General features: G+C 42.5%; 4 protein-coding genes across 4 annotated transcripts; 2 read left to right on the top strand and 2 right to left on the bottom strand.

The window, feature by feature from the left end:
- Positions 1-25: 25 nt before the first annotated feature.
- On the bottom strand, positions 26-5,620 carry SAMD00019534_083230 (hypothetical protein; the record flags this gene model as incomplete). The annotated part of the gene is made up of 10 exons (XM_012896214.1): positions 26-414; positions 497-713; positions 774-1,142; positions 1,214-3,506; positions 3,565-3,931; positions 3,999-4,437; positions 4,513-4,771; positions 4,841-5,096; positions 5,164-5,425; positions 5,573-5,620. The coding sequence occupies 10 exons, from the start codon at positions 5,618-5,620 to the stop codon at positions 26-28; spliced, it is 4,899 nt and encodes a 1,632-aa protein (XP_012751668.1).
- Positions 5,621-6,301: 681 nt separating this feature from the next.
- SAMD00019534_083220 (hypothetical protein) lies at positions 6,302-8,080 on the top strand (the record flags this gene model as incomplete). The annotated part of the gene is made up of 6 exons (XM_012896213.1): positions 6,302-6,572; positions 6,636-6,838; positions 6,913-7,189; positions 7,235-7,674; positions 7,711-7,864; positions 7,953-8,080. Coding segments are annotated over 6 exons (1,473 nt in total), but the record flags the coding sequence as incomplete, so codon positions are not given.
- Positions 8,081-8,880: 800 nt separating this feature from the next.
- Positions 8,881-9,686, bottom strand: SAMD00019534_083210 (hypothetical protein; the record flags this gene model as incomplete). The annotated part of the gene is made up of 2 exons (XM_012896212.1): positions 8,881-9,030; positions 9,099-9,686. The coding sequence occupies 2 exons, from the start codon at positions 9,684-9,686 to the stop codon at positions 8,881-8,883; spliced, it is 738 nt and encodes a 245-aa protein (XP_012751666.1).
- Positions 9,687-10,104: 418 nt separating this feature from the next.
- Positions 10,105-13,392, top strand: SAMD00019534_083200 (hypothetical protein; the record flags this gene model as incomplete). Its single annotated transcript, XM_012896211.1, has 14 exons — positions 10,105-10,166; positions 10,263-10,351; positions 10,413-10,651; positions 10,714-10,820; positions 10,882-10,944; positions 11,006-11,263; positions 11,438-11,492; positions 11,571-11,732; positions 11,789-11,950; positions 12,015-12,348; positions 12,433-12,519; positions 12,578-12,663; positions 12,730-12,796; positions 12,881-13,392. The coding sequence occupies 14 exons, from the start codon at positions 10,105-10,107 to the stop codon at positions 13,390-13,392; spliced, it is 2,283 nt and encodes a 760-aa protein (XP_012751665.1).
- Between the last annotated feature and the right edge of the window lie 24 nt (positions 13,393-13,416).

The following is a 13,416-nucleotide window of genomic DNA, read 5'->3' as shown; positions in this document are numbered from 1 at the left end:
TCGATATTTGATAGTGTAACATTGGTTACACCTTCCATGGCTTGGACAGGGGATCGTTAGCCAGATCTCTAATGAAGTTATACAAACAAACGGGACATGAGAGTGAAATCCACTTCTGGTTGTACTCCTCCATGATATACTTGAGTGTAGTTGCGCTTGGTATTCCCAGCTTCTGTACCTCCTCCTGGAAGTGAGGCAGAATCGTGCCAAAGTAGTGTCTCTTGGAGAAGAAGTGATTACAAGTAAAGGCGACGTCCTTCTCGAATGTAGACGCACCGGCTCCATGCAACAATGCATCCATACCAGTGTCTGGAAGCAGTGAGTGTATCTGAATCTTTGTTCTACTTGATATATCCTTCTCCAAGTTCTCCTTGATGTTTGTCAACAATACCTTCTCTGATGCTCTTTGTTGATCTAGATTAAGGTAAGATACGATATATGAGTGAGTTGATGGAACTGTCTGGTTGACTGATTGATGGATATATATGATACGTACCTCTTTCCTTGTCACTAAGATTCTTAACAAAGTGTAGGTAATACTTTACAACTATTAAATACAGACTTGGTGAGAAATCGAGGACAAGTGGACACTCCTTGGTCACATTCATCTGGAGGATGTTGGACAATGGCAATGAGAATGAGTCTATATTGCCAAGGATGAATGTCTCCAATGGTGACACTGGCAAGTCCTTCTCCCTCCAATAGTTGAGAATCTGTACAATGAGCGGCATGTTAGTTCAAGTGTTTAGAGTCTTCGATGTGCAACAACTTACCAATAGCAATAGTAGCTCCTTTGATTTCTCAGGTGACATTGGCTTCTTTGTGGTCTCGTTGCCAGTGGCTGACGGTGCTCCTCCTTGTTGTATGATCTGGCTGCCAGATGGATATATCTCTTGAGGACTGTTCAATTGTGGCGATGTTGAGAACAGTGGTGGTGACAACTGTACTGGTGAGGCGGTGGTAGTCGATGACGTTGAGATTAGAGGTGGACTGTCTATTCCGTAGATTGATCCCTTGATGATATAGTTCTGTAGTAACTGTATCAACACAGCAGTCTCCTTATCCTTATCCAGGTTCCTCAGCTTCAATCCAATTAGTCTACATTCCAATGTTGATTTGTAGTCTTCCATAACATCATATATCTATTGATTGATTGGATTGTTAGTATGTCTTTCGATCCTGTATGGACAAACATAAACAACATATTACATACAGTAGCAGCAGCATCCCAATTCTCATAGTGGATGGCCTTGTTGATGACAAAGAATGGACGATAGGAGGCAGAGTAGGCCTTGAGTATGTCCTCCAAACCTTCTTGAGTGAATCGTGCCTTGGCCATGCCTTTGGAGTTCTGACTGGACAGTGCAAGACGATTGTCATTCAGTGGTACCTTGGTTGGTATCCAAATGTCATCGGTCTTGCCATTTCCAATCTGACCATGATTGCCATGGCCCCAGAGATAGAGTGCACCGTTGCTCGTGATGATTGCAGAGAACTCGCCACCACTGGAGAAGGCGTGGATGTTCATCGAGTTGAGCGATGGGATCACCGCTGGACATGGCTTGTCCATTGATGGTGACCTCATGTCGCCACCGACTCCGAGCTTACCATGCTCGCCACCACCGCAAATATATACATTGCCTCGATCGCTACCACTCTCGGCAGCTGTCACTGTGGCAGTGTGGAAGAGACCGCACACTACTCTGTCAACCTTCTTGTTGACAAAGAACTCCACCAGCTTGGGTGACAGGACATTGTTGGTTGATCCAATGCCAAGACACATATGCTCTCCCTGTCCCCAGCAGAAGACACTGTTTAGCTCTGTGATGACAACTGTGTGGAAGTGACCACATGATATCTTGATGATGGGCTTGCCCTTGAGCTCCTCGATCTGTTTGGGACGGACCTGCTTCTCAGTGTTGCCATGACCCAGCTGGCCCTTGGTGTTGCTTCCCCAGCTGTAAATGTCTCCATTCTCCAGACACATTACAGAGTGCGAGTGTCCACATGCGATCTGTGTTATCTTTCCTCCGTGCACACCAACAATCTCTGAAGTCTCCACACGCATAGGGATGGCACGACTCTTGAGGTTGTTGACACCGAGCTGGCCAGCCTCGTTCCAACCAAAGCTAAACAGGTCACCAGACTTCTTGAGGATGAGTGTGTGGGCATAGCCAGCGGCGATGGCCGTCACCTTTTGGCCGTCCTGGAAGTGTTCGATCTTCTTGGGCAGGTTCTGTGGTGTCAGTACACCATGACCAAGTTGTCCATGTCTTGATGAGCCCCATGAGTATATTTGGAAGGACTGATCAACGGCGATACTGTGCTCTCCTCCACATGTAGCAATGATGATTGGTGATGACTTGAATGTCTCTACTCTTCTCGGTGTCGTTTGGAACTTGCCAACACTCAAACCGTGTCCGAGCTGACCCTGGCTGTTGTTTCCCCAGGTGAAGAGCTCGCCATCACTTGAGATGACTGCAACGTGTTCCCATCCACAGGACACACTGATTGCCTTCTTCTCATTCTTCATCAATGGAGGCATTTGGACCAAGAGCAAATCTGGATCCTCGGTGACTGCGGGAGGCTCCTCCTCCTGCTCCTCAATGACCTCTGCTTCGCTGTCAATGTTGAATATGTCGTAGCGAGTGTCCTCCACACTGTACTGGTGCTTGCGTTGATAGATAAGTGTGAGAATGGCGTTGATGTACAGCTCAAAGTACTCCTCGTTGCGAACTGGTATGCTCTCGGATGAGCGACCTGGCAGGTAGGAGGTGGTTTCGAACGAGTCGGCACTGGGTGGGAAGCCACCGCCGTTGACGGCAACAAGATTACCCATGTTGTTGTTGGAGTTGCCTGTTGAGTTCTTATGTGACAGCGATGGAGTGAGGTTGAAGGGCTCGAATGACATTGGGTCAAAGGTGGTGGCAATCTCCATCAGACTCTTCTCATTGAGCAATGGAAGCAGATGGAACAGTCGCTTAAGGTAGCGAGGGATGTTCTGTGTGTCCTCGAGGATCAGTTTGACCTGGATGTCTGGTGAGAGACAGTCAAAAACCATGCCACCAGAGTTACTCTTGAGCTCCAATGAGTAGGCACCATTGAGGAAGGAAATGGTCTGTGCATCCAGGTGAAGGATGTTGGACTCGAGGAGACTGGACAGTGCTTTGCCGATAAGTCTTCCACTGTGAGCCACCGAGAAGTAGTAGTCGAGTAGGCCATGTTGGAGCAACATCTGCAGTGCAGATTCACGATCATAGTCAGTGTTGGTGGAGAGGAAGTATGCAAACTCAGTGTCCAGTGCCTTGAACTCCTCGCGAGATGTCAACAACTTTTGAAGGTAGCATTGGAAGAGAATATTGGTCATCTTCTTCTTCTCCTGTGAGTTGAATGCCTCTGGTTGATGTAGAATGGCTTTGAGATGTGTCATAATGATGTCCATCCTTCCAATCTCTAGGAACTTATATACCAACTTGCTTGTCTTTACACCTGATAAGTAGTAGAGGCTGTGTTTGTGTGGGCGTTAGTATGGACCATGTATGATTGATGTGTGAATGAACTTACTCTAATGCTCTACCATAGTGACCTTGATCAAAGGCGTGGTCGGCAGCTGTCTCGTAGAGACTGAGGAGATCCATTCTGAAGGTCTTGCCAAGTGCTTCACCATCGCTCTTCTCGAGGTTCTTGGAGACCAACTCAAAGAATATCTCTTCGGGTGACTTCTTGGGTCTGAGCTCATAGATGGCAAAGTTGGTCATTAGGTAACATGATGGCATGATAATGTTGTTTCCACTATTGTTGTTGTTGTTGTTGCTGCGTTTGGCAATATCGTTATTGCTGCCTCCACTCTCCAACGAGTTGGTGATGGAGATCGCAGTCTCACCAGCCGCCAATTGGAATGTTTGAATGATCGATTGATTCTTCATGTACTCTGATAATACAAGATGAGTTAGATGATGATCCTATGTTCAATGTTGTGAATGATGATTGATACTTACTCGAGTTGGACACAGTGCCAGAGACAAGGTTAGAGATGATGGATACATTCATCTTTGCATTGTCGTTGTGTGGCTCAATCTCAGAGACAAAGGTCATATTCTTGGTGAAGTAGAATGAGCTGGTGCCTTGTGGAAGTTGATAGACAAACAAGGGGAACTTGTGGAGGTAGAGTGAATCGTAGATCTCGAGCTTCGCAGTGGACTTGATGAATGATGCCATGATCGAACCACTCTCCATGTTGTCCTGCTTATCCAGACTTCTCTCGGTGGTCGATCGATCATTTGTGAACAATGTAATCATCTGGAATGATTGTTGTTCAGTGTTCTTTGCATTGGGGTTCTGTGGCGATACAATCGACTCGTATTGATTGCTGTTGCCACGTTGTTGCTCAATCACCAATTGGTAGTGAACCATTGTCTTGGTTGATATGATTAGGAACTATTTGATTGGTTTGGATTGGATCAGTCAGCAATGGATGTTAATGGGTGATTGATTGATGGAGGATATACATACAGTCTCTGAGGAACCAGTGACAATCTCAATCTTTGTGACATGATTCTCCAACTTGATCTTGCGATGGACTTCGTTGGTGCTCAGATTGACAAAGAAGATGTTTCCAGAGGTAGTCGCAACGATTGCAATGTCCTCGCTATTGGATGTCTTCCACCAAAGACAATATGAACCAATCAATGTCTTCTTTGACAGAGGTGGTGTTGATACAATGTTATGAACTGGCTTCTTGGCTGCCTCTGGTTGGTTTGGTTTGTTGAACCTAGGAAGTGGAAGTTAGTTAGTCAACATGTTTGAATGATTGAATGAATGAATGACATCAACAACATACCTTGAAGTGAATGATGAGAATAAAGACTTCTCAGTAGTTTGTTGAGTGTTCTTGTCCTCTACTAGAGTAAGCTTCTTGCACATCATAAAGTAGATTGGTATGCGAACCAATGAAGTGTCATGTTGTAAACACAACAACCATTGTGCAGTTGGATCAAATGCCATTGACACTATCCTCTTGGCAGGCTCCTTAGACCACTGTATATACTTGTATTGTGGTACCTTGCTCTGACCAACATATCTAAGTATCAGATAGTCTATGTATGTTTGATTCATTCATTCGTTAATAGTCATTCAATCAAGTCCAAGTGATAAGATACAAACCATTTGAACAATAGAGTGCAAAGAAGAGGTGATCATCGTATCCACCGTGTGAAGCAAGCTGTATAGTGACACCTAGGTTGGAGACAGGCTTTGCTTGACCATCGGCACCAAGTTGCTCAGAGAGTGATCTCTCTTTGGCGTGAATGAATGTGTTGGCGGGATGACGCTTATCCTTTCCACCAAGAGTACCAGCGTTGGCCTTGTTGTTCGGTGTGGCCGTGTTGATACAGAACAGTTTGTTCAATGAGTAGAGCTCGTAGTTCTGAGTGAATGCGCCGATGTTTGGTGCAGAGTGGCCAATYCATGGGCACGCCGCTCAGTGACGATGGTGTGAATGAACTGCTGCTCATACTACTACCTGGTGTTGGTACTGTGTTGTTGTTGTTGTTCATCATCATATTGCTTATACTATTGTTACTGATGTTGATGTTGTTGTTTGTGTTGCCTTGACCATCATATGATGGAGTGACCATCATTAGAGTGGATGATAGCATGCCTAGCATTGAAGGTAGTGGAGGTAGATGTGACAGATTGTTTGCACTCTGATTCCTGTTCATATTGACAGGTGATGATGCCGATGACACATTGCTACTGTTTGTACCACTGGCGCTACCACTATTCTGATAGTTTGTTGAAGAGCTCGGTGATGTCTTCTTCCTGTCTGCCATCATTGACGATGAATGAACATATACACTTATATATGTATTGTATATGTATATGTATGTATGTATGTTTGTTTACGCAATGTTTAACTATCTGTTTGGTTTGCCCTACTCTTATTCCTTCACAAAAAATATCTTTGTTTGCCTTCAGGTCCAAATTTAATGATTTTTTTGAATGATTTTGTCATCAACTTTTCAATTGAAGTAGGACTGAAGACATGTCAGAGAGATATTATCTGTTACCTTGGATCATATGAATAAAGTATGGGAATGTCACACTTCTGATTGATGAAACAAAGTACTTAGATCAAATTATATAAATATAGTATATTGTTATGTTGACCTAGTGTTCTGAGATCCAAGTTACAAAAAAAAACAAACCAACTTCAACAACAACCCCTCCTCATTTATGATCTTTCAATTATTCCTTCATTCACTCACACAAACAAGTAAAGATAATACATTAGTAAAGTTAAACAATGACAAAGCTATTCATTGGACAGATACCAAAGTCATTCACCGAGGATGACTTGAGAGAAATGTTTAGTGAGTTTCAGGACAGCATTCAAGAGATCTCTGTCATAAAGAATAGACAGACTGGTGAGGCACAGGGTTGTGCATTCATCACACTGTCCAGTCAGGACGATGCAGAGAGGGCAATTGAAACATTGCACAACAATAAGAAGTTCCCAGGCGTATCAAACAGTCTTCAAGTCAAGTATGCTGATAGTGAACAAGAGAAACAATGTAAGTGTTTAATATTGATGACGTCAATCACAGTCAGTCACTAACGACAATACCTATGTATAGCGACAAAACTATTCGTTGGTATGCTACCTAGGTCATACACTGAGGAGGAGACAAGAGCATTGTTTGCAGATTATGGTGATGTCGATGATATATGTCTGTTGAGAGCTCCAAACAATGAGAGTAAAGGATGTGGATTCGTCAAGTTCAAGAATAGGGAGAGTTGTTTGAATGCCATTGCTGGTCTACATGGAATCAGTATACCTGTATGTGTCTGTTGCACTAATCAATCAATCAACTCACTCACTCACTCACCAACTCCATTACATTACATTCACAGCCAAGCCCAAACAACCTTGTTGTAAAGTTTGCAGACACAGAGAAGGATAAGAAGAAGAAACAAAAGATTCAACAGTTCCAGAATGTACGTGGTGGAAACTCTCCAGGGCAGATGCAACAACAACAACAACAGCAACAGCAACCGCCACAACAGCAGCCTCCAATGCCAAAGATGACACCCCAACCCAACTACATGGTCAATCCCTACAACATCAATCCTACAATGCCAAACCTTTCCAGTTACATGCCAGGTAGGTTAAACAACTTGACACAAGTAGATGATCGAACCCTTCATACTAACAACAAATCACTTTATTACACAGTTATGGAGGCACCTACACCTTCATTGCTAGGCACGCCTCCAATCATTGGCGATGGTATCTATGACATGTACCCTCAGACCTATGACCCCATGGCCGGTGGAATGGGTATGGGTATGGGCATGGGCATGGGCATGGGTATGCCAATGGGTATGGGCATGGGCATGGGCATGGGCGGCATGGGCATGGGAATGAACGGCATGGGCATGGGTGGAATGGGAGGCATGGGCGGCATGATGAACTATGGAGGCAACATGAAGCAAGGTGTCGTCGGCAGTGCCAACATGGGCAACAATGGCATGGGTGGCTACCAACCCTACAACGGTCGTCCCAACAACCAGATGGGCAATGGCAGCAACAACTATGGAGGCAACATGGGAGGAGGAAGCGACGGTGCAATCAACAATGGCGGTGGCGGTGGTGGTGGAGGTGGCTCTGGCAACGGAAGAAACCAGAACAAAGGAAGATCATCGCAACATCAACAGAGTGGTCCAGCCGGCTCCAACCTTTTTGTCTACAACATTCCAAACTTCTACGGTGACTCTGACATGTTCAGTCTCTTCCAACCATTTGGACAGGTAGTAAGTGCCAAGGTCTTCATTGACAAGAACACAGGTCTAAGCAAAGGATTCGGTATGTAACCCATCAGAGGTGGAGACTGGCTTCTCATAAACATCACTAACCAAATGCTTTGTGCGACGTTGATCGGTTGACTCTATAGGATTCGTAAGCTTTGATAATGCAGGATCAGCACAAGCAGCAATCTCCAACCTCAATGGATCGATGATCAATGGAAAGCAGTTGAAGGTTTCGCTCAAGAACAACACCCATGGATCGAACCCATACTGATCAGTCCATCAACTATATCCTCCAACCAACAACCAACCAGCCAACCAACCAACCAACATCAACTTGTAGCACGATCAGCATGGTCGTTGTCGTGGTCGTCGTCGTGGTCGTCGTCATCGTGGTCGTCTTCGCGTCGTGCTCACCACCCCCAGCTCGTAACGTTTGGCGCCATCACTATCATCGTTGTCATCGTAACTCCTATCGTCCGCGTATCCTTATGTAATTATTGTACTTGCCGTAACGTGCTACTCATATATCTATATGTACAAACTCTCTAGCCATCCCATCCATCCATTGTGACAATGCCTTTTGAACAACATGTCCATGTCCTTCAACAACAACAACAACTACTACTACCACCACTGACAACAACAACAACAACAACTGTATTGGCCTCTCTCTCTCTCATCATGATTGCATTACGTAGTAGGTGGTAGTAGTGTAGTGTGTGTTGTTTGTGCATGTATCCTGCTGGGATGTGTCCATTCTCTCCCTTTCATTCTCTTTAAATATACGAAGTAGTATCGTTCATAGTATATATACTCATGGCAACATTGTTGGTGTGTCTATCTCTGTCTCTGTTATTATCCATTGTACTCGCCCAATCAACCATTAGAGTATAGCTGTATTGTAAATTACCATGGATCGTTTCACTTGTTACTAACCATCTTTACCAAATGTGATTGATTGATTGATTGATTGATGCCATCCATCCCCATGTTCTTAAGACAAGTTGGTACCCTAAACATGTTATTGTAGCCAACCTAATGGTCATTTAGATATCCAGTTGTTTCCATCATTTATAGCAACAGATTTATTGGATGAGTCTCACCAATGCTCCAACTTGGTGACACACTTGTGATCATAGTCATAGCGTGTCCATCGACTGATGTTGTAGGTTTGATATCACTGTAACCAGACAATGAATAAACTGTTCCTATTTCCTTATTCTAAATCATTATTGGGCGAGTTAGAATGATGACTACCAACCAACATGATTGTATCATTTCAAACATACAGATAATGGCATGTCACCTGATGACAGTGATGATACGCTGTGATCGAGAAGAGTGATGAATGGATGACCAGGCTTTAACAACTTTGCAGCCTTGCCACAGAGTGTTAACAACTGAGTTACATTGCTCGGATAGCTACAGGCAAAGTAGACGACAGCAACAAAGCTACCTTTTGATGCGTTGTACTGATCGTAGTGTATGAACTCCTCCTTGGTGATACTATATACATTGACGATGTGCTTGAAGGCCTTGTTGCCTATCTCCTCTGCATAGGTCAATTGTTTGTAGAGTTGTTGTGCAACCTCGTCGACCTGCTCCAATTTGCTCTCGTCATTTGAGTCATGAACAATGATGATGTCTAACTGTTGACCTTTAATCTCTGATGATGATGATGATTCCTTATTTGATTGTTGTTGTTTATAATGATTGATCAAAGAGTTTATAACAGGTTTGATGTAAGGATTGTTGGCTATCTTGTTCTGTTTGTTCCTATATTGTAGTAAACTGTAGCCAATGTATAATGAAGATGAGACTAGCAGTACAGATGGCAGTGTGACTGCTCTTCCAAGTCTAAGTAGTGTATCTCCCATTCTTATATATATATATTTATGTTGTACAACCTCAATGATGTATTCAAACAGTCATTCATTCGTGCATCTCTTTTCAAGTGCAGAAGGTTGGCAAAGATCTGATTCATTCCGAATTAGGACATACTTCAAGACACACAATGACACATAATGGATGAACAGATTCATTGACCAAATGGTGACATACTTGGAAACAATGATAACATCCATGTTACTATCAACTAAACAGTTGGTTGTTCAAAGTCAGTCAACAACAACAAACAACAATAGAGAGCAAGGTGTTTGGTATATACAATGGCCACCAATTGGATTGACAAAGAGAGGCCAAGTGATGCCATTATATTGGAGAGTTTGAAGAGGTCTGGCAAACTGAATTTATCCGCTCCAAGTGCTGGTGTCACATCAACCTCACCTATCTTGGATGCTGCTGATGATACTGCAGAGGACATCCAAGATGCTGACCAAGAGTATCCTACACAGAATGTATGTTTATAGAAATTGAGACATACAGAGAGCATTAATGTTCTGGAACTAACTCTATATGAAGAATATACTATCATTGATTTACTTCAAATCTAGGATTGGTATTGCCTACTATGATACCAACCTGTCAATTCTATATGTCAGTGAGACGTGGGAGGATGACAACTTCTGTTGTCTAAAGATGGGTATGTTGTATCGTGCATACCTTACATTGATGACACTCCTTATACTAATTATATTGAATAGTGATACAACAGATCAATCCAAGAACATTGATTATACCATCAAGGATGCCAGAGAAGTTTGTTGAGTGTATACAGAAGTGCCAGTCCAACTCCACCTCCACTCACTTCTCAAAGTCAAGTGACTTTACCTATGATGTGGGACTCAACAAATTGGTAAACATGAAGCTTCCAGTCAGAATGGACTACAAGGACAAGTTGTCATATCTACAGAGAACACTTGATTTCGAAAAGAAGGAGATGGTATGGTTGTTGTGACAATATCAATGATCACCTGTTCATTTACCAACTCCAAATCACATTAGATGAAGGCTGTGGGTGGACTATTGAGCTATCTCTCCAAATACCTAGAGTTGGATGACTTTGAAACACTAGAGAACTTCCAAGTCAACGAGATCATATCATTCTCTTTGTATGTCCTTGTCATCTACTTTTATACTGTACTTACCTAACAACCTAATTCATTCATTTAGTGAGGGGTTCCTAAACATTGACTTGAACTCACTATATTCTCTCCAGATATTCGCCAACGAGAAGTAAGTATTACTGCTCCATTATTACTCCAATTACCATTAACTCACAAATTCCCAACTAAAGGCACCCAAGCTGCTACACAGTTGGAAACTCCAAAGAAGGTCTATCACTGTTTGGAATCATCAACAGAACCAAATCAATCATTGGAAAGAGGAAGCTTACATCATGGTTCATGAGACCACCCAGGACTCGTGATGTGATTGAAGAGAGACAATCAATCATCTCTTACCTGATTCAGAAGGAGAATAGTCATCTTGTCACTGAGATCCAACAGTGTCTAGCAAACATCAAGGACCTACATATGATCCTGAATAGACTCAAGTAAGTAATACTTGGAGTTTATATTGATTCACAGAATACTAAACAAGTTATCCTAGCCTATCACAATATCCATCAAACTACATATTACGAATATATAGTGTAAGTAATGTAAACAAACACAACAACATCCCAAACTAATCATCAACCTATAAAGACATTGAACTACTTTTATAGGATGGTAACACTATTAGAATCTCACAGTGATAGTGGCGTTGAATACTTCTCAAAGGTTAGGGCTACACTACCAACTTCAATGTATGGGAGCTCCCAGTTACTAACCTGTTGCTAACCTTGTTTTTCTTATTAGTCATATACACTCTCCACAGAGGAGGTAGTCAACATTTACAACATCATCGAACAAACATTCGAATTGGATCGATTCGAGAACAACAAACTACAGATCAAACATGGTGTAGATGAACAACTAGACCAATTGAAGGATATATTCTCCAACATGGGTGCTACTCTGGTATGTCAAACAGGTTCGTCGATGTGACACATGACTAACCACTCCAACTCGAACAGACCAAATGTGGAGAGGAGGAAAAGACCAAGTTTATCAAATACTCTTGGATCACTACCTTCCACTTTGTCTACTATCCTCAACTGGGTTGTTTGATATGTATTCCAATCAGCAATGATTTACCATTGGCCAAACAGAGAGATATCAATGGTCTCAAGTTTATGGTAATATGTCAATTGATACAAAGACCAAGACAATATCTATTGATGTTAACACGTATCATTTTAGTTTCAAACATCAGAATACCTATACTATCAGAATGAGAAGACTGTGGAGTTGGACAATCACTTTGGAGACATCCACAATGATATATTGGACATTGAATCGAGAATAGAGAGAAGGATCGTAGATGAGATATTGGCCAACATCAATCCATTCGTTACAATCTGCAACTATTGTGCCGAACTGGATGCACTTCAATCACTTGCGATTGCGTCAAGAGAGTTGGGATTTACCAAACCAACCATCAACTCTGACAATGTCATTGAGATTCTCAATGGAAGACACCCGCTACAAGAGATGTGTGTCCCAACATTCATACCAAACAACTGTTCAATGACGGGTAGGTCAATGAGTCAATCATATTTATTATTGATCACTAACCTCATGCTTGTCACAGATACTAGACCTATGATGGTCATTACAGGTCCAAACCAGAGTGGCAAATCAATATACTTGAAGCAAGTGGCATTGATCGTATTCCTTGCACACTTGGGTTGCTTTGTCCCAGCAGGTAACTCTATCCACCAGGTATAGATATCAATGATTACTAATATTACCATACTTCATAGAGCGAGCCAACATTAGTCTTTGTGATAGAATATTCACAAGAGTATCATCAAGAGAGAGCAACTCAATATCAGAGTCATCATTCATGGTAACTACCTATAATGGCTCCCTATAATATTATCAGTTATCTAATATCCTAGCCTACAATTTATAGATTGATTGCAAACAAATAGCCCAGATGACAAACTTCTCCACTCCAAACTCACTACTCATTATCGATGGTATGATTCAATCCACTCCCTTATATCCCTTGTAAACCATCATATCTAACAGTACCAATCAATCCTATGATGATCAAACAATAGAGTATGGAAAGGGTACTACACCTCAAGATGGAATATCATTGTTGTGTGGATTGATAATGTTCCTCATTCGTAGAGACAGACCGCCTCGTACCTTGCTCTGTACACACTTTTATGAGATATTCAATCTGCTCACGGATCGATACAGTGATCGAATCTCATTCAACTCCATGGAGTTCCTCATCAGTGAATCAGATCGCAAGGATACATTGCAGCTGAACATTCAACACTTTGTTCCATTGTATAGAGTCAAGGAGGCAAGGTCATTCACCAGCTTTGGACTGTCATGTGCCCTCAACGCTGGTGTCCCAGAAGATGTACTTCGTCGCGCACAAGAGATCATTGAGCATCAAAAAGAGCACAAGAGAATAGATTGTCTACAGCTATCATCGTACAATGGAACACTGGCCTCACTTGACAAGAAGACCTTGGAGAGATACAACAGTATCATTGAGGCATTCTTTAGTGCATTGACATCGGATTCGATTGGTCGTCTACTCAGAATGGTCAAGTGATTGATTGGTGTGTCCAATAAAGAA

Source organism: Acytostelium subglobosum, assembly GCF_000787575.1.
Source record: "Acytostelium subglobosum LB1 DNA, scaffold: scaffold18, whole genome shotgun sequence".
NCBI lineage: Eukaryota > Evosea > Eumycetozoa > Acytosteliales > Acytosteliaceae > Acytostelium > Acytostelium subglobosum.
The sequence above is the reverse complement of the archived record's forward strand: the minus strand, read 5'-3'. Positions and strand labels throughout refer to the sequence as shown.